Source organism: Misgurnus anguillicaudatus, chromosome 24 (assembly GCF_027580225.2).
Source record: "Misgurnus anguillicaudatus chromosome 24, ASM2758022v2, whole genome shotgun sequence".
In the NCBI taxonomy this organism is placed as follows: domain Eukaryota; kingdom Metazoa; phylum Chordata; class Actinopteri; order Cypriniformes; family Cobitidae; genus Misgurnus; species Misgurnus anguillicaudatus.
This window is the reverse complement of record NC_073360.2, coordinates 12051127-12072913: the sequence shown is the minus strand read 5'-3', so window position 1 is coordinate 12072913 and position 21787 is coordinate 12051127. Positions and strand designations below refer to the sequence as shown.

Sequence of the window (21787 nt, the reverse complement as noted above, 5' to 3'; positions counted from 1 at the left end):
TTTTATTAAAAAAGTAGCCAGCCTGCATTTTTTATGATTTTCACAAGTTTCAAAAAATGTCTTCCAGGAAAAATGTATTCTATAAATATATAAGCATACAATATATCAAATGAAAGAACAGACCATCTACTTTCAAAAAAAAAAAACATGGGAAAAAGTTTCATCCTATCTTCATTTGTTCTCTTTTTATTACTTCATAAATATGGGTAGGTGTCTTAAAAAATGCCACGTTTTGAGTAAAAAGCTGAAATAATTGAATTTTTTTGGTAAGGAATTTTGTTAGAGATCAGATTCAGAACGATTATGAAAACATACTGTTTAAAATTAATTAAATTCGTTTTTGCATCAATTTTTTTATAAATTGAGTAACAGCGCCATCTAGTGATAATAGCGGAATTACAGATTATCATAAAAACTCGTCACGAAAGCATGGAAATGTTTTCTCTTGCGTCAATGGCGAGAAAAGTGTTAAATAAAGTTTTTTCTTTTCGTAAACAAGTTCATTAAAAGGCGTCAGGTTTAATTTTTCATAGTGAATATAAAAAATACAGTAAGCTAGCTAATGACCTACCAGAAAATTAACTATTTGTTTTGCCACGACTTCATATCTATATTAACTTCAAATATAGCTACAGTAAGGTGATAAAGGGTTGAAGGGTTTTATGGTCAGGTGACTAATTGCACTTGACAGCATTGACATAATGGCTCTCCATGATGTCTGGAGAGAATGTTATTATATTTTTATTTACCTTGCAACTAAATTGACGTGTTTGTTTACCTTTATTTTTTTTATATCTCAGGAGACATAAAGTTTATAATTAAATTCAATCTGAGTATCAACTGTCAGATATTTTGTTGTGTCTCAGACTAATATACAGTATAGATATGTTATTCATATGAAAATGACGGATAAATAATGACTGATCGCTTTGAATAAAAGCCCGAATAAAAACTACCACAAAGTAAAACCACAACAGGGGATCTGCAAATAAACACAAGTAGCCTACAATCAACACCTACTCAGATCTGTGACTCAAACCATTGATAATATTTTGAATGAAGGTCATTATGTTTAAACTCATTGTAAAATACTCAGTTGCTTGATTGCAATAGGAAGGATGCAGTATTACAGCAGTCACAATCTCGAATCAAAAGAGCCTTCTCTTAAGTGAGCAATTACATTAAAACTCCTTTGGCAGATGCTTTCATGCCAAACGACTTACAAGTATATTCAGTGTATAACAACTTCCCAGGAAATCTGAACCCATGTCCTTGGCGTTACAAATGCCAATACATTAATAGGACTCCTTATAATAAATAACAGCTATTAAAGGGCACATATTATGCAAAATCCACTTTTACAAGGTGTTAGCACCGGGTATGCTTCATACATTTAAAAAGTGAAGCCTGCCTCTGGCTCTTTGATCGCCCCCTGGTGGATGGCTGCAGTACAAGTCATAAACCCCGCCCTCTCCATGCAAACAAACGGGACTCGAGTCAAAATAAAAAAGTAAAATACATTTCCAACAAAATTTTCTGAAAACGATTTGTTATCACGCTGATATATGTTTAATTGCTCATTTTTGTGATTGTAGCTACTAATGTTATTTGATGTTATAGAAACGGGGCGTGTCGTTATGAATTTGTGATTGACAGCTACTCTGAGCGGACTCTCGGAGCTTCGAGGTAAGATTGAAGATATAATTAACTATCAATTTTCGATTTATGTGTTATTTCACACCGACAAAATAAGATTTAACTTACCTTTTTTAGCAAGCCAGTCAAATGAGACGTTCAAGGGGAGTGGTTGAATTGGGCGCTTGAGCGTTTTGGGGATTCAGTTTATTACAATGGAAAGAAGCGGCGTTGCGTTGTACATCTTTTTTTTATATGGTTTGGACCCAAATGTGTGCTGGTGGTCTATGAAAACGGCCACCCTACAATAAAAAAATCCACCCAGTCTTTATGATCCCCAATAAACCAGTTTCGTTAGATATGCTGTTTTGATTATCTTGTTAATGTGACGTTTCACAAACAAAACCCAAAACTTTTACACATTGTAGCGCTAATGCAGCTAAAAATACTTTTGTCTCCGACTGTATTCACAGGAATCAGATCTAATTTTAACCCAAAGTGCTGCTGACTATCCTACCGAATGTGTACCTTTAGGGTGCCGACTGTGTAATGTCAGGGGTACAAAACATTTAATTTTACCTTTAAACCCTTACGAAAAATAACCATGGTTTTACTACAGTTAAAAAAAACACTTTTTACCACAAAAAACATGGTTAATTCTCATAAGGGATGATACACAATAGGTCCTTAAGGTAAATGCACCCACAAAGCTACAACATTGTATTGTTTTGTATAGGCCTACCTGTAAAAGTACAAAACAGAACCTCAGGGTAGCACCCCAACAACAGAAAAGGTAAAGTTCTGTACCTTTATTTCTGACAGCAGAGGCGATTCTAGGGTTAGAGCTTTAGGGGTGCTGAGCACCCAATGAGCTCCGCTGCCACCACCCGCTCTTTTTTCCTACAGAAACCAATAATATGTATATTGTAAAATAGCTTTCATTTTAACATTGGTTCAACTAACTCCAAAATAAAGATTTTTTGGAGACCTTTCAGGCATGAAAATGGGTCAGGGGTGAAAAAGATGAGAAGAATATTACCCCTAGGGTCCGGGAGCATGCTGCTCCCCCTTTAGAATTTTTTTTAAAATTACATATTTTAAAGCATCAATCTGGTGAGTTTTCAGATGCATTTTTTGCCAACCTTTTTATTTCTAATTAATGGTGAGCTAGCACATTTTTGCCATTAATGCCATATTAAAGTCTCAGGACAAAAGGTGGGCTACACCAGCAGTGTGGGTATGGCTTTATGTGAATATACAGTGTATCGTTTGCCTTTGTCAAAATGACAAATCTCCTAATTTATAACTTTTATGCCTACAACATATGGTAGGTTTATTAATAGTTTGTTAATTTGCAGCTTTTCTTTTAGCAGTCCTTTAATTGAACCATTACCTTTACTATTATGTCTAAAACAAAACACTTGTGACTCCTGCACTAAGGGTTAAAGACGTTATCACCTTCATATTAGTCTACATGTGACAAACTAAAAAAATATTTATTGTCTAGTTTGATAGTCAGACAGGTAGTGATTTCACACATAACTTACCGGTAGCCTACTGGTGGTATACAGTGATATGTAGTTTGTTTTCACTCTGTTCCAAACGCCATGTTTTCATGACGACTGACCAGAAAAGACGCCCGTGATGTCATGTTTACATGACTCCCGATTGTTAAAATAAGTCTCAAATTAACGATAAATCATACAATAAACTTTAACAACGGAGACACACGTATGCAACTACCCACTGAGACGCACTGCATGCGTCTTGCGGAAGAACATTGTAACCGGCGCTACTTCTCTCCGTTTAAAGCCGAAAGTATACTAGGGACGTCCGCGTACGCGCGCCGTCCGCATGACGTCATTTTCGTCATCAAGAGGGTCCGCGGCCGGCCGCGCGGACCGTGCGCGTGCGGCCCAAAATTTGAGACCGCGCGGACAGTGCGCGTACAGTCCGCGTACAACAGCGCATGCGCGTGAAAATATTTAGACAGGGCACTCCACTATAAACAATTATACAAAGGAAATAGACAGCATTTGCACACACACTATCGTTTCTCTTCTTTAACTTTTACTTCTTCCAAGAACAGAAAGCCCTGGAGCATGTTTGTTTGATTCCTGTTCTTTGTTGTCTCGTTGTTTGTTCTAAACTGTGTTTGCAATGGTGGATCAGTTACTTTTCTTCACCTATCCTAATGTTTTAATGTACTGTAAATGTCTCCAAATCAGTGCTGCCCTGACAGCCTGTTAGACTAATAATTTGAATAAGAAATCATTTGTATTGCGTAGTGTCGAACGCGGCCATCCGCGTGTAGCCGCGGGGACTATACTCGGAAAGCTGCGCGGACGCGTGCGCGCGCGAGCCGGACGCGGATGCGGAAAAAAAGTATACCCGGGCCTTTAGTCTATGGACGAGTCACCCAGGTACTGTGCTACTCCGCAGCGCGCGGGTACCCGCCGGACTTAAATAATCCGAAAATAAACACTTATTATACGTGTACCATGGTGATTCATTATAAGACAAAAACACGACTTGAAAGATTGATTCGTGATGTACTCGCTCATTATAAACATAACGTAAACATTTTGTAAGATTTGAACAAAAAAGTTGCATCACAACACTATCTGATTCTCACTCTGCGTGTGTTTCACGCTGAATGACGGACGGGCTCAGCGATGCAGGTACAGAGAAGTAAAAGAGGATGACACCATTTGCTAAGCGGGGAGGTTTTCATTTTCTACCTTATTATATATTTTAAACCACAAACTACGGAGTATGTTTTGGACATTATTTAACCTGGTCAATGACGAACGAACATTTTAGAATAATTAAATTTCTTGCCCCAATTTTTAGGGGTGCTGAGCTCCTTTTTAGGGGTGCTGAAGCACCCCTAAAAAGAGGCTAGCCTCGCCCATGTCTGACAGTGTACGGCATTGCGATGTGGTTGCCAGGTTTGCTGATGTTGCCAAGGTCTCAGATATTGTGGTCAGTAAAAGCATCTAGTATTTTTTATTTTGTGTTTTATGGTCCCCCAAGCAAACATTATAAATGGCTTAGAAAAAAACAGTGTGATAGATGTTAAAGTGTAATACATCAGGTTGTGTGTTTGTTTAAGCGTGATTCAAGAGTGATGATTTATTAGCAATAAATGTATTTGCTATATTCAGTGTTATTACCTTTAAAGGTGCAGTGTGTAATTTTTAGAAGGATCTCTTGACAGAAATGCAAAATAATATACTATATTATCAGGGGTGTATAAAGACCTTTTTATAATGAACCGTTATGTGTTTATTACCTTAGAACAAGAACTTTTTATCTACATACCCTTACATGGAAGTCGCCATTTTGTGCCGCCATTTTTCTACAGAAGCCCTAAACGGACAATTTTTTTACTAAGTTGTCTCCGACTATGACATATTTGTTTCAAAAGCGAGGGGTGAGCAGTTTATTAAGCCGTTGGTTGCAATTTGCAACCTCACCACTAGATGCCGCTGAAATTTACACACTGCACCTTTAAAAAGAATCCAAGAGCATATGACTGGCTGGCTGCATATGACCTTAAGCCATGTTATTTCCCTTTTCTTGTATCAAGTGTTAGATACACAGTGGCATCATCAATGCATTTATACATCTTGTTGCCAGAAATGGTTATTGTTGAGTCACCAGTGTTTGTTAAAGGTGGAGAATCTGATTTGTTTTGACTGCGATTTCGACTCAAACAACAAAGAAAACATAGGAAAAAGAAACATTGTCATTTTTAATAGCTCTTAGGTACTGTAACAGGCTTGGGCTGCCCACGCATACATACACACAAACACAAGATCTATGAGACTGTCAGTATGTGAAAAATTGGAAACCGTCCTGCGATAATACGTTTTTGGCAGGCAAACTGAAGTCAATCGGAATCGAAAAAGCTCAGTATTTTCATTGTCGTTACTTCACTGAAGTCTTCGTGTATCTTCAGGTATCTCTCAGTGATCCTTGTGGCGAGCGACTTTCATACTGCCAAAAAAACAGCTTCTCTTTAACTTCTCAGACTTCCAAAACCTTTCAGGATTGTTCTTTGCACGGTCCCATTAATTATGGGTCTCATTAGACCCGCCCTCACTGCTGTGGAGGCGGGACTCTGAGCTTAAACGGCTAATTAAGACATTTTTGATTGACAGCGTGTGGCTCCTCTCTTCTTTCTATGACGTCTCAATGGGCTTTGGGTTTAGCTCCACCGGGTGTGGGGTCATGGGGTGGGCCACCACCCTGAGCCAGCCGACGAAAGCTGCATGACAGATAAACAAAATAAAATATAATTTGTGTTCTTTTTTTAAAATTAGCAGGAACATTTTTTTATGGATAATATAGGCAGAGACTACCTTGATCATGAATTATTATTTTATCCAAAGCGAATTTAACAAAATCAGAAATGCATATATATTCTAAATGGTTGATCAAAATATCTGTCACTACCAGTGGCGGCCGGTGACTTCTCTTTTGAGGGACACAAATTCAAAATATGTGTTCGGTGCGTCATGTGAACCATGTGCATCATGTGTCATGTCAAAATAAGTGCCTGCTGCACACGCGTCAAAAAGGTTTATGATAAAAGAGACGCTCACAGTCACAAAATACACGCAAGACACTAACTTAAAGGATTAGTCAATTTTCTTTAAAAAAATCCAGATAATTTACTCACCACCATGTCATCCAAAATGTTGATGTCTTTCTTTGTTCAGTCGAGAAGAAATTATGTTTTTTGAGGAAAACATTCCAGGATTTTTCTCATTTTAAAGGACTTTAATGGACCCCAACACTTAACAGTTTAATGCAGTTTAAAATTGCAGTTTCAAAGGACTTTAAACAATCTCAAACGAGGTATAAGGGTCTTATCTAGCGAAACAATTGTCATTTTTTGTAAGAAAAATAAAAATGATGCACTTTTAAAACAACTTCTCATCTTCCTCTGGTCCTGTGACATGCCAGCGCGACATCACGTAATACGTTATCACGTCAAAAGGTCACGGATGACTTTCACATTTGCTTTGCAGCCCTCTATCGGCCAAAACCGCACTAAAGAAGTTTCCAACCGTCGGGTAGTGGTCCTGTAATTCGAGTGAAAACTACAAAAACTTGCTTTACGGCAGACCTTCAATCCAATCAGAGCCAGTTATACTGCAGTATTTACGACAGTGGTAATAAACAATTACGATTCTAACCTGTAGGGGGAGCAAAGAGCAATAAGTCTTTAGTGTTGCTTTAAGTGAGTTCATGGTGAATTGGTCACGAGACAATAAAAGAAACAAGTTTCTTTTAAAAATGCATTATCATATTATTTTAGTTAATATTCATAAATAACTACAAATAACTAATGTTAGGGAAATCTGTTAATGTTTTGTTGCTCGTTTCTGGGGGAAAAAACCCGGCCGATATATTGGACTCTATATCGGATTTTAAAACCAACAAACATTTGTATTGGTATCGGCCTTAAAAATCCTTTATAGGTCGGGCTCTATTTCATATATGTAACACGTGACCTTTCGACGTCATAACGCAATTACGTGAGGTCGCGCTGGCTCGTCACACAGCTGGAGGAAGAAGAGAAGTTGTGGTTTAAAAGTGCATATTTTTTATTTTTCTTGCTAAAAATGACAATTGTTTCCCTAGAAAAGACCCTTATGGCTCATTTGAGTTAAAAGTCCTTTGAAACTGCAATTTTAAACTGCATTAAAACTGTTAAGTATTGGGGTCCATTAAAGTCCATTAAAATGAGAAAAATCCTGGAATGTTTTCCTCAAAAAACATATTTTTTCTTGACTGAACAAAGAAAGACATCAACAGTCTAGATGACATGAGGGTGAGTAAACCATCCGGAGTCCTTCAAGAAAATGGACTAATCCTTTAACACTATTACACATGATTTTAAGTGAGTATCTGACAAACGTAAGTGACTCTTTTATCATAAACCCTTTCGAAGCGTCTGCAGCAGCCTCGTATTTTGACATGACGCATGATGCACATAGGTTCATATTAGGGATGGGCATGATTAATCGACTATCGATAATTGATCGTTAAGAATTTAGTCGATGACGTTAATTTGTTTTTGATTAATCGAATACTTTTTTTATCTAATGCAGGTTGCGTTGCCTAGCGTAGCGTGTGTCTTGAAGCAGTTAAATGAATTTCACTGTGTGGCAGCAATTCAACATTTTACCACCAGGGTGCAATATTTGAAACCATACTCCGTTATCTGTGACCTTCCGTTTTGATTTAAAAAAATAATCATGATGAGGTCATGATTTTTTGGAACAACTGAGGTCTCTGTTTAAGATTGCAGCTCGCAGCTGCAGGTTCATATTCAAGCGCATATATGTTCCGTTTGTCTAACTAAATGTAGTTTAACTGTTTGCCACAAGTTGATCTTGTAATAAAGGTCTCATGGAGGAAAACACGTTGTATTTTTGTATTCAACATTTTTGAATTATAAAAGTTAAATAATTATTTTTATTATAAAATTTTTAATGATTAATCGATAGTCGATCGTTAATTCTCCCGACAATCGACTAAAAAATTGTAATCGAATGCCCATCCCTAGTTCACATAACGCACCGAACACATATTTTGACATGACGAGCTACACACATGATGGGTTAAATACATGTTGTGACTAGCTTCGCATCGTGCGCCCTCAAAAGGGGTCACCGGCTGCCACTGGTCAGTACATGATGTGTGGTGCCGCTATACTCACAAGTCCTTCATGTTCTCAATACGAGCTTGTACCGCTGCAAAGCAGCTGTCTACTTTATCCTGTGAAGACAAGAAAGAGAAAGAGACTGCATGAAACCAGAAAATATGGTAGGAGACACTGTATTGTGTCACGCACTGTAAAAATGGTAATTCAACATAAAAAAATTTACACAACTTTTTGGTTACAGTGCATTACCTGATGCCGACTGTAGACCAGAGGTACAGAGAAGACTGCAATCACACCTTAACATCACATGATAAAAACAAATGAAGTAAACTAGTTAGGAAGATATTTAACATTTATACTGCTGCTAACATTTCATGAAATAAAAGCCCTACTGTTCGTCAAGTAGGCACAGTCAAGAAATGGTCAAAAAACAGTCCCTAGTTGTCACCGGGGCAGTACAATTTAAAATGTTAATTAATACATTTGGTACCAATATGTACCTTTGAGGTATCAATATGTACTTTTTAGGTGCAAAGGTGTCCCTTTTGAAAGGGAACCGCCCCTGTTACAGCTGGCTGTATTTATTTGCGTTGTAATCACACTTATGATGAGCAGGGTCAGGCCATTACAGAGGTTTCCCAGGTACGTCACCAGGTACATCAACAACAAGAACTAAAAAAACAACAATGAACATTATATTACATACTTCCCAAAATGTTTGTGTATACAGAACTAAACCCAAATCTGATCACACATCATGAATGCATAAACACACATCTTTCAGCATCTGTCATAAATATCTTAGTTTAAAAAAAGAAGTTACATTTATGCATTCAAGGTATACATTTTATCAGTATGTGTTTCCTGGGTTCAAACCCATGACCTTTAAACTGCTAACATAATGCTTTATCAATTGAGCAATTTTTTTCTCTGCTAGGAAAGGCAGTTACTGTATGGTGAGATATAATCCATTAAGAGACCTCTGGTGACCTCTAGTGGGGGCCATGACCCTATGCCTTAGGGCTCAGTCACACCAAAAGCGTTTATGGCAGTTGCAGGCGCCTTTTTTGAATGATATTCTATGGGCAGGGCGCGTTTGCGCGCTGTTTATGCGCGCCGAGTGCCTTGCGGTTTTCTGCCGCCTGCCGCGCACGCGTTTTTGAAGGAGAGCTGAGAGCGGAGGAGCGCCTGACGTCATTCGCGTCTTCCATTGTCCAATCGAATGAGGGGAGAGGCGGGCCTTACGTTGTGGCGAGGGAAGTTTACAGTTGCTTTGAAGAACCGGACTCCACTCGCTCACTCTCTCCTGCGTGTTTGTGCTCCTCTCACCCTCAAACAAGGTCAGAGCAAGCGCCCTCTTTTTAAAGTTTCTGCTAATATGACAGTTAACACCAAAAGAGCGCTCACGCTTCAATATTTGATTGACAAGACAGCTGACTCGGTGGTTGCTTAGCAATATGAAAAGCCGCGCTGCACTGCTCTTTTTTAAAAAAGGCAGTGCGTCGCGCCTTGCGTTTGCAAGCGTTTAAAGCGCTTTTGGTGTGACTGAGCCCTTACAGTGTCTGTCAGTCTTTAGTAACCAAGTTTCCCCTTATATCTCTTGGTGTAGAGTTGTGGAGAAACTGGAAACCCCACACTCAGAACAAGACCCTCCTCATCCCCCGTCTTGTACTTCACAGGAGCACATATGTCCCATGTCACATACCACACGGGTCATAGTGTGAATCTGTAAGCCTTGGCCCCTCCCACTCTTAGGGACTAATAAGAGACTGAGAGCAAAAGAGTGTCAACTTGAATACATTTATGCGGTCTATCATTTTGAGACTGTAACTTTAAATTCTTCCAAGACTAGCTTCCAAGAACTGTGCATTTTATACCTTTTTGTGTTCTTACTAAATGTCAACAATTTTCTCTTTTTCATCTATTTGAATAAATATGAGATATATTTGAAACGTAACCTCTGTGAGACAGAAAAACCTCGGAGAAGTAAACAGTTTTAGAAAATAAATAACATAAACATGCGTGACCCTGGACCACAAAATCAGTCATAATAGCCAACAATACAATGTATGGGTCAAAATGATCGATGTTTATGCCAAAAATCATTAGGATATTAAGTAAAGATTATGTTCCATGAAGATATTTTGTAAATTTCCTACCGTAAATATATCAAAAATGTATTTATCATTAGTAAAATGTGTTGCAAAGGACTTCATTTGGAAAACTTTAAAGGCAATTTTCCTATTATTTTTTATTTTTTGATTCCAGAATTTCAAATAGTTGTATCCTGGCCAAATACTGTCTTATACTAACAAACCATACATAAATGGAAAGCTTATTTATTAAAAAAATAACCATTAGGACTGTTTTTGTGTTTTTTTAAATTGCATAATTGTATAATATCCATTCATAGACTCAATCCAAATTTGTAAAAAAAAAAACTTTCTTGAGGAAAGGCAAAACATCGTGGATGCTTGTATTGTGCCACTAAGTCCGAGTGACACTGTGTGTTTAGTCTTACGACTTATCCTTAAAAAGAAATCCCACAAACACTTTTCTTGTCGGTTATTATCATTGTAATTAGTGTGACAGCTGATGCTCTGCTTTATTTTAAGTGCACAGCTGAGATGCAGGCTTTAAATACTGAGAACATGTCTGCAGAACAGAAACTAAATACAAAAGCAACACTGAAGTGCTGAATAAAATGAATGAAAAAGAAGATGTAATAAATAGAGAATGAATGAAGATAATCTATCAAGACAGACAATACAGAGGATGAAATTGAAAAGTAAACAAGCGTTTCTGCGATGATACATTCTGAAGGAGGAATTATACGCTCTATCACAGAGAAAGAGAGAAACCATGAAATTAAACCATGAATGTCAAAAAGCGATAACCATTCAGAATCTAGATAAAGGTGTGAAGATGAATTATAGCAATAGCTCAAAAAATATCTTAAAATACATCAGTAAGGCATGTTTAGTAAGGCATGTTTGTTAAAACTTGTTATATTTCCTTATTAAACTAAGACCTAGTCCTGGCTTAAACTAATCCGTGTCTGGGAAACCGCCCCTCAATTAGATGACTAAATTCGCTGTATTATGTGTGCCAGGCCAGTAGATGGCATTGTTACCTTTTAAAGAAACATACACGCCTGAGCACATAGGCATTCTTTAAAGGCGGGGTGCATGATCTCTGAAAGCCAATGTTGATATTTAAAATCACCTAAACAAACAGGGCCCTACCCCAATAGAATCTGGACCTTCTTTTGATAGGCCCCGCCCCACACATACGCAACCTAGGCAATGATGTTGGTTAGTAGACATGACCCTTACTGCTAACTCTCTTTTCCAAAGTGTTTTTCAAAAATCATGCACCCCTCCTTTAACAGAGCGATAAATATAAACAATTAAGACGACGAAAGCATTTAGCAGTTTTGTTCAGACGGACGATGGGTGACCCTGGACCAAAAAGCATCAAAATTTTGTCAACTTTGTTGGAGAAGTGTTAATGACAAACCTGTCATCAAAAATGTGTGTTTAAAGGACCCCAAAATGACATTGTTGTGTAAATGTACAGCCAACCCACATAAAAAACTTCACAGTTTATGGTTCAAATCATTGTCATGTAAGCAGCCCCTTTACTTCATTACTTCTGTGTAACACAAATGAAGATGTCAGGCAGAATGACAGCATCAACATTCATTCACTTTAAAAACAGCATCAACATTAAGGTGACCACACGTGCCATTCTTTCCGGACACGTCCTGGCCAGGATTTCGGTGCATCTTCCGGAAGTCATATTTGTTACGCCATTCAGTTAAAAAACATAAGACATACAATCGTAGTTTCATTCTTACCTTAAACGTAATGGTTGCTTTTCTATAATAATAATAATAATAATCCTCTATGACGTAGGCGGTCGACAAATACGACTTCCGGAAGACGCACCCGAACTCCTGGCTAGGACGCGTATGGCACGTATGGTCACCCTAACCAACATTCATTCTTCAATACTCCCTCAGAAGAAAACTGTACAGGTTTGGAATGTCATTATACTGACAACTAAGTTTTGTTTTGTTAAATGTTGAATATTTAAGAGCCATCTCCTCACAAGCCTCACCTTGAGCGAGTTGAACAGGTTGCTTACAAAGATGAGGTTCCTCAGTGTGTCCACAGCATGACAGGCCAACAAAATGGCCTTTTGCATGTAGTGCTGAGTCTCTTCTTTTAAACTGATGTCCAAATCTAGATATGACCTGCAGCACATTAATGCATAGACAAACAACCAATTGTTACACACTGTATGCACATATAATACTATCCAAGAGGTACATTTATTATTTGTTAAGGGTACAGTTACAGTATTGTCTTTTTGATTCTGCCTAGACCAATATTTTCTTTTGCATCACTGTAAAGGTCTACTGTGTAGATTTTTAGTGCCATCTTGTGGTGAGATTGTGAATTGCAAGCAGCGGCTCAGTCCACAGCTCACCCCTCCTTTTCAAAACGCATAGAGAAGTTACGCTAGGTGCCACAGGGGAAACACATCATTGTCTGAGACAACGTAGGGACAAAACACACTTCATAGAACAGTTTGTCCTTTTAGGGCTACTATAGAAACATGACGGCAACTTCAAATAACTCCGCTGAGACTCCGCTCGCTTCCTGTAAACACGTCACTACTACAGCAAGGTCCTGATTGGTTAGCACAGCATGGAAATCCATCAAAGTTCAGATTTTTCAACTTGCGTGTTTCCCGCGGCAACGCTCAATTGCTCAATCCTGCGCATATCGCGCCGCAGGATGCCTAATCGCGTCTTTGCATTGACTTAACATGTAAATCACTCGCGCTTGCCGCCTCTACCGCGTCTGGTGTAAACCCTGCATAAGTCTCGTCTTGAAATGCTTTCTAGAAGAAGACGTTCCCAGCTTCCGGCTATCAACGGCAAAACTTTATGCCACTCCTGCAACGCTCGCTCCAACTAGGCTACGAGAAGCATCAACAAAGGGTTGCAGTGGTGGTGACGTGATGGGTCAAATGTCATATGTTGCGCGTGTAATGGTAATTTAGACATACAAATATTGCACATATTTTCATTCACGCTACTACCCGCCCGCCCGAGTTAATTATCCGCCCACACCCCCGCCGGTGAACTATAGGAATGTCCAGAGGTGGGTAGTAACGAATTACATTTACTTCGTTACATTTACTTGAGTACATTTTTCGGGTAACTAGTACTTTTAGAGTAAATTTAAGGATGGGTACTTTTACTCTTACTCAAGTACATTTCTAGTGAAAAAACTGTACTTTTACTTTGCTACATTCGGCGGCGTTACTGCGCTACTGTCAAATGGTAATAATTAATGAATATATATATATTTTTAAAGTTTATAGGGCGTGTTCGAAAGTTGCGCGAAACAGGCTGCGTCACCCTTTAGCGCGCGACCGCGCGGTCACCCTTTTAGCGCGCGCGGCCGCGTAGATGATAGGAGAAGCAGATGAGGGCGCGTGTGCGTTGTGCGAGTTATCGGAGGCAGATCATGAGTGGCATCAAGTTCGGTCTATGTTTTCACTCCAAGAGGTCAAAAAGAATAGTTTCATAATGTGATGCATGCTTTGTTCACTAAACGAGCTGACATCTCAGCGTACAGGAATTCAAGATCCAGCCTGAAGTAAGTGTCACAGTATGTCTATTTGAACACTATTAATGGTCATTTCACACACTGTCCGAGTTTTTTTGCCATATGCACTCTTGTGCAAGCGATTACAATACAAATCCTAATGTAAGTTAAACCATACAAACAGCACGTTCACATCTGCCAATTCCATATCATTTCCCCACAACTAAACAAACTTAACAGCATAATGTAATGACTGCATTTATACACAAATCCGGACACCTCACTAATGTGTAGAAAATACATTCAAATAAAAACGGGATTGTATTTTATTTAAATCCTTCCTAAAGAATGAATGAATAAAAATAAAAGAATAAAGATTGATTTGAAAGAAACATGTATTATATATTATAATAAATGTAGAAATGATTTGCAAAAACAGATAAGTTCCATATGAAAATCTAAAATGATCATTTTTATTAAGCTCCTGTTTATGTTCAGTAATTGCACTTTAATGGCAATGAAAATAAATATAAAAAGATGATAATAAACAGACACACACGTTCTTATTTGTTTACTGTTTGCATGTTTAAAGGCAGATGCTGATAAGTTTGTGTTGTGAACATGAAATAAAATATAGAGTTAACCGTCAGAAAACATCTGTGTGAGTGTGTTTGAGATTTTTTTCTCAAATGACACGTTATGTGATGTTAATGTACCCATTGCAGGACTGAGATAGGCTGCTTTACTTGTATATAAGCAGAACAATGAGACTCTTAAGGAGAGATTTGTGAAAACCCTCCAAGTAGTCTGAAATTCAGTGTAGAAGTAACGAGTAACTAACTACTTGAGTAGTTTTTTCATCTAATACTTTTTTACTCTTACTCAAGTAAATAATTAGATTGATACTTTTACTTTTACTTGAGTACATTTTTGTATAAGTACTTGTACTTTTACTTGAGTACAGATTTTGGGTACTCTACCCACCTCTGGGAATGTCACAATCCACCCGCTTTAGACACTTTTATGCGGGTATCCGCGGGTACCCATGGTACCCGACCCGTTGCAGGACAGTTGTCATGAAGGGCAAAATTAGCTATATAGACCAAAATCACTTTTTGTACCAGGCTGTAAACATATTTATTTCTGCTAAACGTTTAACATGGGAGGGGGGGGGGGTCTATGGATTGACTCCCATTTGGAGTCAGTCTATAGCATCACCATTTGGACCCCGTCTAGAGGGGCCAGTCAATGAATTGCAGTTTTAGTCACTTCTGTGTTGTTGTATGGTTGCCCCTTTGTTGTGAACTTTAAGCAATTGATGAGCAACTTTCAGAAGCAACTACCAATGAGAGTGAAGCAATGAAGTTCACATCATCCGTCTTTCGTCATTTACTGAGAGGACAGTTACTCATTTGCTTGTAGTTGCTACTAGGACAACCAGAATTAGAAATGACTCATAATGACCTCATGTCTTCTTTCTTTCTTTCTTTATTGTTTACGCCATTCCAACATCTACGGCTATATTCATTGCGAGAACTGGTTAATCCACACAGAAAGGCCACCTGTACTAGCCGGGGCTCAAAAGGGAGTTTCTTGCTGTGCTACCCACTGAGTCACTGTGCCACCCGACCTCATGTCTTTAAAGTGGCTGGTAGTGTGCACACAGCATTATATCTCAATATTCCCTGTGTTAATATGTTCATTTAGCTTAAGATGGCACAGTGCAATAAACGTTTAAATAAAATTTTCAATAATCTCATCCTACAAATCTCACAAAGAACAATCCCCAACATACAACTAAAAACACTCAATGCTCATCATAATATCTCATGGCACGTTTAAAGAAAAACAACCAAAACTCACTGAAAGGGGTTTACTCCGTCTCCCAGCTGGAGCACATGCAGTAGTTTGTAGTAGATTCTCACTGAGATGGTGAAGCACATGATGGCCAGCGAGAGGGTGGACACCACAGTGATGATGCTGAGCTGAAAGAGAGACAGCAGCCCCACCACCAGGCCAGTGAACACCACGCCTGTGCGCTCCATATCCTTCCAGTAGATCAGGTCCATTACTGAAGACAAGAGAAAAAATGGGTTTGTGAATAGCCGTATGAAACAAACAATTTTTGCAGTTATTTTCGGTCAGGCAGATTGAAACTAAGTGTTGGAGGTTTAGGGGACGTCAATAAAGTGCTGCACTTTATTAGTGAATCAACATGAATCACTCGGGTTACAATACAAAAGGCCCTTGCTACGCAAGTGGGCGGGTGAGTTTATGTTACTGATGACAAGAAGAAAAACTGCAAGGAGTCTTTTGGTCTGACCTGGGCTATTATTAGACAGCGTAGGAAGGAAAAGAAACGAAGAATTTAAAGTGGTCTCTTAAACCACCTGCTGATAGCACTCAAACTGTCTTTGAGCACCTTACTCTTACGAGAATGACTTAAGAATGACTTCATTTATTTCTTTTTTTTAAATTACAAACCTCTCTAGTCTAAGTAAAGCTTTAAAGTCAGTTTAGTACACTGGGAAAAGCTTTATACCCTCTGAATTAAGTAAGCAATAAGATAAGAGGCTGTGTTGTATCGATGAATTAGTCACAGCGTTGTTACTCACAAAGAAAAGTGTAGTAGCCCCTTCAGCCGAGACTTATTTACAATACAGCACTAGCCTTGAGTACCTTATTGCTTGTCACACAAATATTAAAGCAAAAATATATGTAACAACACCACCTTTATGAAGTAAAATCACTAAAATTCTTCTTTCCACTGGGAAAAAAATAGTCCCTGACCGACAGAATGTTTTTTCACGTGCTGCGCAGTGATACAAAATTGTTGGGTGCAGCGGTCATGGATGTGTTTTATCAGAATCAAGCATTGTAACTAACCATTTGACAATATTATAGAAATCTGATAAGAGTTCGGTAGGTTTCATTTGTTTATATTAGTGGCACAACTCTAAAGAGGCTTATATAAGATAGCGTACAGGCTAATACTCAATGCTAATCCATTCAGAATTACCTCAGCAATAAATGTCATTCATGGTTGCCGCTCGGATTTGAACGGCTGAATCTAGCAGCTGGTGGATGGACTATTTATAACCTCGACGTAATGTGTACAAGGACCCTGGCTTCCAGCACACCTACTGTATCTATTGTTATGGCAGGTGGTATAACAGACTTATTTCATATGGTTAACTTTAGCAAGCACGTGTTAGACTCACTCAGGTTACCATGTAAAAATGAAGTGTTCGTAGAAAAAAAAACAGATGAAAAATGTAACACTTGCATTGATTTTCTGAGTTGACTTCATCAAATTAAAGGAACAGTTCACCCATATTTGAGGTAAAGTAAACCACATTGACTTTCATTGTAGGAGCTTACGTATTGTGAAATAGATAAATAAAGTAAACTTGGTTTGTTTATCATTGCAACAATCATTGCAAAATGATCTATGTAAGAAATCTCCTTAAAGGTACAGTATGGGTTTTAAGCGACATCTAACGGTAAGATTGCGAATGGCAACCAAGCTCAATTTCGAAACGCAAAGAGAAGCTACGGTAGCTCCACAGGACAAACATGTCATCGTCTGAGACAATTTAGGGACAAAATGCATTTTGTATAACAGTAGGGCTACTGTAGAAACATGACTGCGACTTTCATGTAAGGGGCCCCCGCGGTGTATGTAAATAAAAAGGCTCATTTTTAGGTAAAAAACACAATACAGTTCATTACAGTAAATTATGTCATTACAGTCTTTATACACCACTGATAATATAGTTATGTAAATTATATTGCATTTCTGATCCTCCTAAAAGTTACACAATGCACCTTTAATATTGTGTCAGCTTTTTAGGAGTTCAATCCAAAAATCTCTTAGCATATTTCATAGCTTCAGTTTGTTTAATTTTATGTATTGTTTTCCATGATAATATCATGGAGAGGAAAAGCTAGATATATTAAGCTATTGACAACATCACTTACAAACAAAGCAACCGTATTTATTATTGATATGCCATTACGTGCTGAAAGATTACGAACCACAAAAACATTTTATTCCAGTGTAGGACTACATGAACATTAATGCAAGGCTGTTCAAAACACAGTTTAACGCAATATGAAGCGAATAACCCAACTCACATTTGGGTTTTAAAATTGTGCATGTAAGACATGACAAGGTATATTTTGTATTCATTTCCTCAGTGTAAGAAGTCATCATGCTACCATGGACCAATCAGAATCAAGTATTCCAGTAATAAACATAAGGAAATCATAACTGTGATAATGTAACACAGATAACTCCATGCATCTATTTTAGGTATTTAATATGGAGTTAAATAACTATCAAAATCCCAACTTTTCATTCATTATCTCCTACACAAATCACAACCGCAATCTATAATCATCAGACAATTATAGCCACTGAACAGTTTTTCACACTCACAAGAATAAGCTCCCACCTCCAGACACACACACACACACACAAAAAAACTCATCTACCTAAATCCTAACCTGCTCAATTTTTACCACAACATTACCAAAATAAAAGCCTCTATTTACTATTTATTTATTTCTGCTCACCTGTACTGGTCATGTTAAAATCTTCATGGGTCGACCACTCTCTGTTCTGTGCCTATGTCCCTGATCCTCTCTAAAAGCCCCCACGCTGTTTTTGGCTGGTCTTGCTCTGTCAGCAGCCCTCTGCACCAACAACCCAAAAATAAAGCTGCACAATTGTGCCCGCCCCGTTAAAGAAGGCAGTCAGAGTTAGACTGACATGGCTAGGACACAAATATACTCACATATAATCTCAACATCTTTATCTACCTGTCATCAGCTCATACACTGTAAAAAGGATTTGTATATTAAGTAAATGACTGTGAATATTTTAGCTTCAGATATGCAGCTCTAAAATATATTTTACCAGAAATGTTGTCCCAGGACCTGAGACAAAGGGGGCCCACCAAACACATCCTTACACTGCTGGGTGTATGGATACACACAATCTTATAATTTTGTCCCATGAACTCTGTGGTAGCCCTCTGTGTTATACAACTTTTTTGTATATATTGTTGTGAAATCTGCTATTTTGTGTGGTCATAACATCTGGAAAATATATTCTCTGTAGTAAACATTTCAGTTAAAAAAACGACAATGATATAGTTAAAGATGAAAGGTTTTTCCTTTGCATTTCACGCATACAGACAACAACATTCTTAAAACGATTCCTATTCAGATGGATCCACGAAAACAACAACAACAACAAAAAAAACACTGCATTATGCATGCCAGGCCAGTAAGGGTGTCACGAAATTAAGTCACAACCTTGAACTTCGAATTAAAAAATGGGATCGTCGATGCTGTCACGCCCCCATGTCACGTCCGGTCGGTTTGCCAAGTGGGGGAAAAAAACTCTCAGAGGTGCCTTTAAAAAAACATTGGTCCAGCGGAACGCAATTTATATTTTAAACACAAGGGATGTATTGCTACAACTCCTTGAAATGTATATCATAAACAGGATTATTTACTACCTAGTGATCTGACTTTGGACAGAGCGCAGCTCTCTGTACGTAAGTTACGCGAGAGTGAGAGAGGATTTTTGTGCAGCGGGTTATATTTGAAACAAAAGGGATAGTTTGCCTCAACTCGCATGAACCGCAAAAAAAAGAACAAATACGTAAGGATTACCACTTTAGTTTATGTTTAGACTTTGGACAGATGACACGTGAGATAAAGAGAAGCGCAGCTGCTTATGCCGCGCTGGATTTATTTCAGATGCTAGGAGTCCAAGACGCGCGCAGAAAGTCCATGTGCGTGCAAGAAGGAATCCTCTCTCTACAAGCTCTCTCACGTAAAGTAAAGCCCACAAACTCCCATGCAAGGAAAAGCTCACAATGTGCATGTTAGTGTGAAACTATAATAATAATAATAAATAATAATAATGGCATAGCATTTTTTGTCTTTCAAAAAAAAAAGTAAAAATCGAGAATCAAATCGAATTGTGACCTTAGAATCGAAAATGTAATTGAATCGAGGATTTGGAGAATCGTGACACCCCTACAGGCCAGTAGTTGGCGATGTCGCAATATGTCTGAACACGTAATATCCACGCACATAATGTTAAGAGTTTCGTTGCAAAGCGAGATAAATCCGTTTTTTTAATTGTTCAAAAATCTTGTTTTTTGGTTATGCATTCCAATTAATATCAATACAACTGCAGTTGGTTTGTTTTGATTTAAACCTTCATAACTTAAAAAAATACAGCTAAGTAGCACCATAAAACAAAATAATAACATGATAACATAATAATAAACATGTTTTGACAAAAATGTTAAAAAATTGATTTATCTCGTTTTGCAACGAAACTCTTCATGTCACTATTTCTATTCAATTCGATTAAATTTATTTATATAGCGCTTTTCACAATTGTTAATTGTTTTAAAGCAGCTTTAAATTAATAGATGTAGGGGAAAACACAGAAAAATCGCTAGATAAGATAAGAAGCAGAATACAGCGGCTAATAATAAACCGCACAAGCGAGCGTAGTAATAATGTAACGTATACAGGAAAGTGCTAAGTTAACTCAATGTTGTCACAATTACGATATCATTTTCAAAAACCTTTTAGGCCATTTTCGTGTAAATGACAGCCATTTTAACAATCTCAGCACATGGTCTGAAGCACTAAGGGCGTGTCCCAATCAGAGCTGCCAAGTCCACTTATAATACGCGACTTTGGGCTTCTTATTTTGGCAAGTCGCGTTAAAAAAGTCACGGTTTGCGTTTTTTGGGCTTATTTAAAAAAAGGTTGCTTGTTAGAAAAATCTGTTTTCTTTACATTTATGGTTGCCGTTTTCTCAATATCCAATGCATTGATGTCTGCTCGCAGCTAATATAAGTGCTGTGGCGTAATTCGTAAAAACATCCCACCGAATCCGCCCCCTTCTCCCCCTCATTGGAGAAAAGTCACGTTCACTGTGCGAAGAGAACTTCACGAAACTGTAATTTAAACTAACGTTAGCCTGTTATGATAGACAAGATGAGACAGCTGAGAAGATGATGGACAGTGTAATGGATAGACTTCTTTTTTAAGGTAAATATGTAGTTTTTACAATGTTTTTATGATGTATGAATACACAAAATAATTTGTATTTGTACTTTCCTAATAAAGGAGAGGTTTCAGTTTAGCCTAATATGTTGCAGGCTCATTTATTGGTAATACATAATAAATTATAATGTTGAAACTAAATAATATTATAATATTTAGTGATGCACCGATGTATCACTAAATTTTTGATGAATTTGAAACCATTGGCATATCGGCAATAGCACGAGACAGGCCGATACCGATTGTTTATTAATTAACTGCATAAAGAAATCCATTATATGTAAAAAATGAGTTAATGTTGTTAATAAAATAAATGCTGAATAGCAAAAACCACCTTTGAAGGTTGTCATGATGTCTTATTATATTTGTTTTAATTTGTGCCTCTCTTATTATGTTGGTCAGTTGAATGTTAATTAGATCCAATCCATGTTCAGTAAAAATTATTTGATGCAGAAATAAACTAGCTAATAGACCAACTGTATAGTATTGTATACAAGGGTTTGATATCGGCATCGGTATCGGCCAGAAGTTGTCTGTTTAAATCGGAATCGGTATCGGCCCCAAAAAATCCTATCGGTGCATCCCTAATAATATTGGGCTTGTTTTTGAAGCTGCAGTTGCTTATTTGTCTCGCGAGAGTTGGCAACTGTGGTCCCGATCAACTTTCGCTAGTTTAACGACGAAAAAACAGTCGGCGTGCCAGGCACATGGTCCAAAGAGTTGTTATTTAAGGTTTGCTATT

The 21787-nt window shown here is 37.9% G+C and overlaps 1 protein-coding gene across 5 annotated transcripts in view; it reads right to left on the bottom strand.

Moving 5' to 3' along the window:
* Window positions 1-5368: 5368 nt before the first annotated feature.
* rtn2a (reticulon 2a) overlaps window positions 5369-21787 on the bottom strand; it is a 33255-nt gene continuing 16836 nt past the window's right edge. For 4 of the 5 annotated variants that reach the window (XM_073862612.1, XM_073862615.1, XM_073862613.1 and 1 more), the window contains 6 exons: window positions 15805-16012; window positions 12440-12575; window positions 8920-8989; window positions 8567-8613; window positions 8372-8430; window positions 5369-5908 (listed from right to left, as the gene is read on the bottom strand). In XM_073862612.1, coding sequence (XP_073718713.1) covers window positions 5833-5908; window positions 8372-8430; window positions 8567-8613; window positions 8920-8989; window positions 12440-12575; window positions 15805-16012 — 596 coding nt within the window. In that variant the 3' untranslated portion in view covers window positions 5369-5832. Of the gene's footprint in view, window positions 5909-8371; window positions 8431-8566; window positions 8614-8919; window positions 8990-12439; window positions 12576-15804; window positions 16013-18519; window positions 18668-21787 lie in introns of those variants that run through there. The other variant, XM_055196001.2, reaches the window with a different exon arrangement.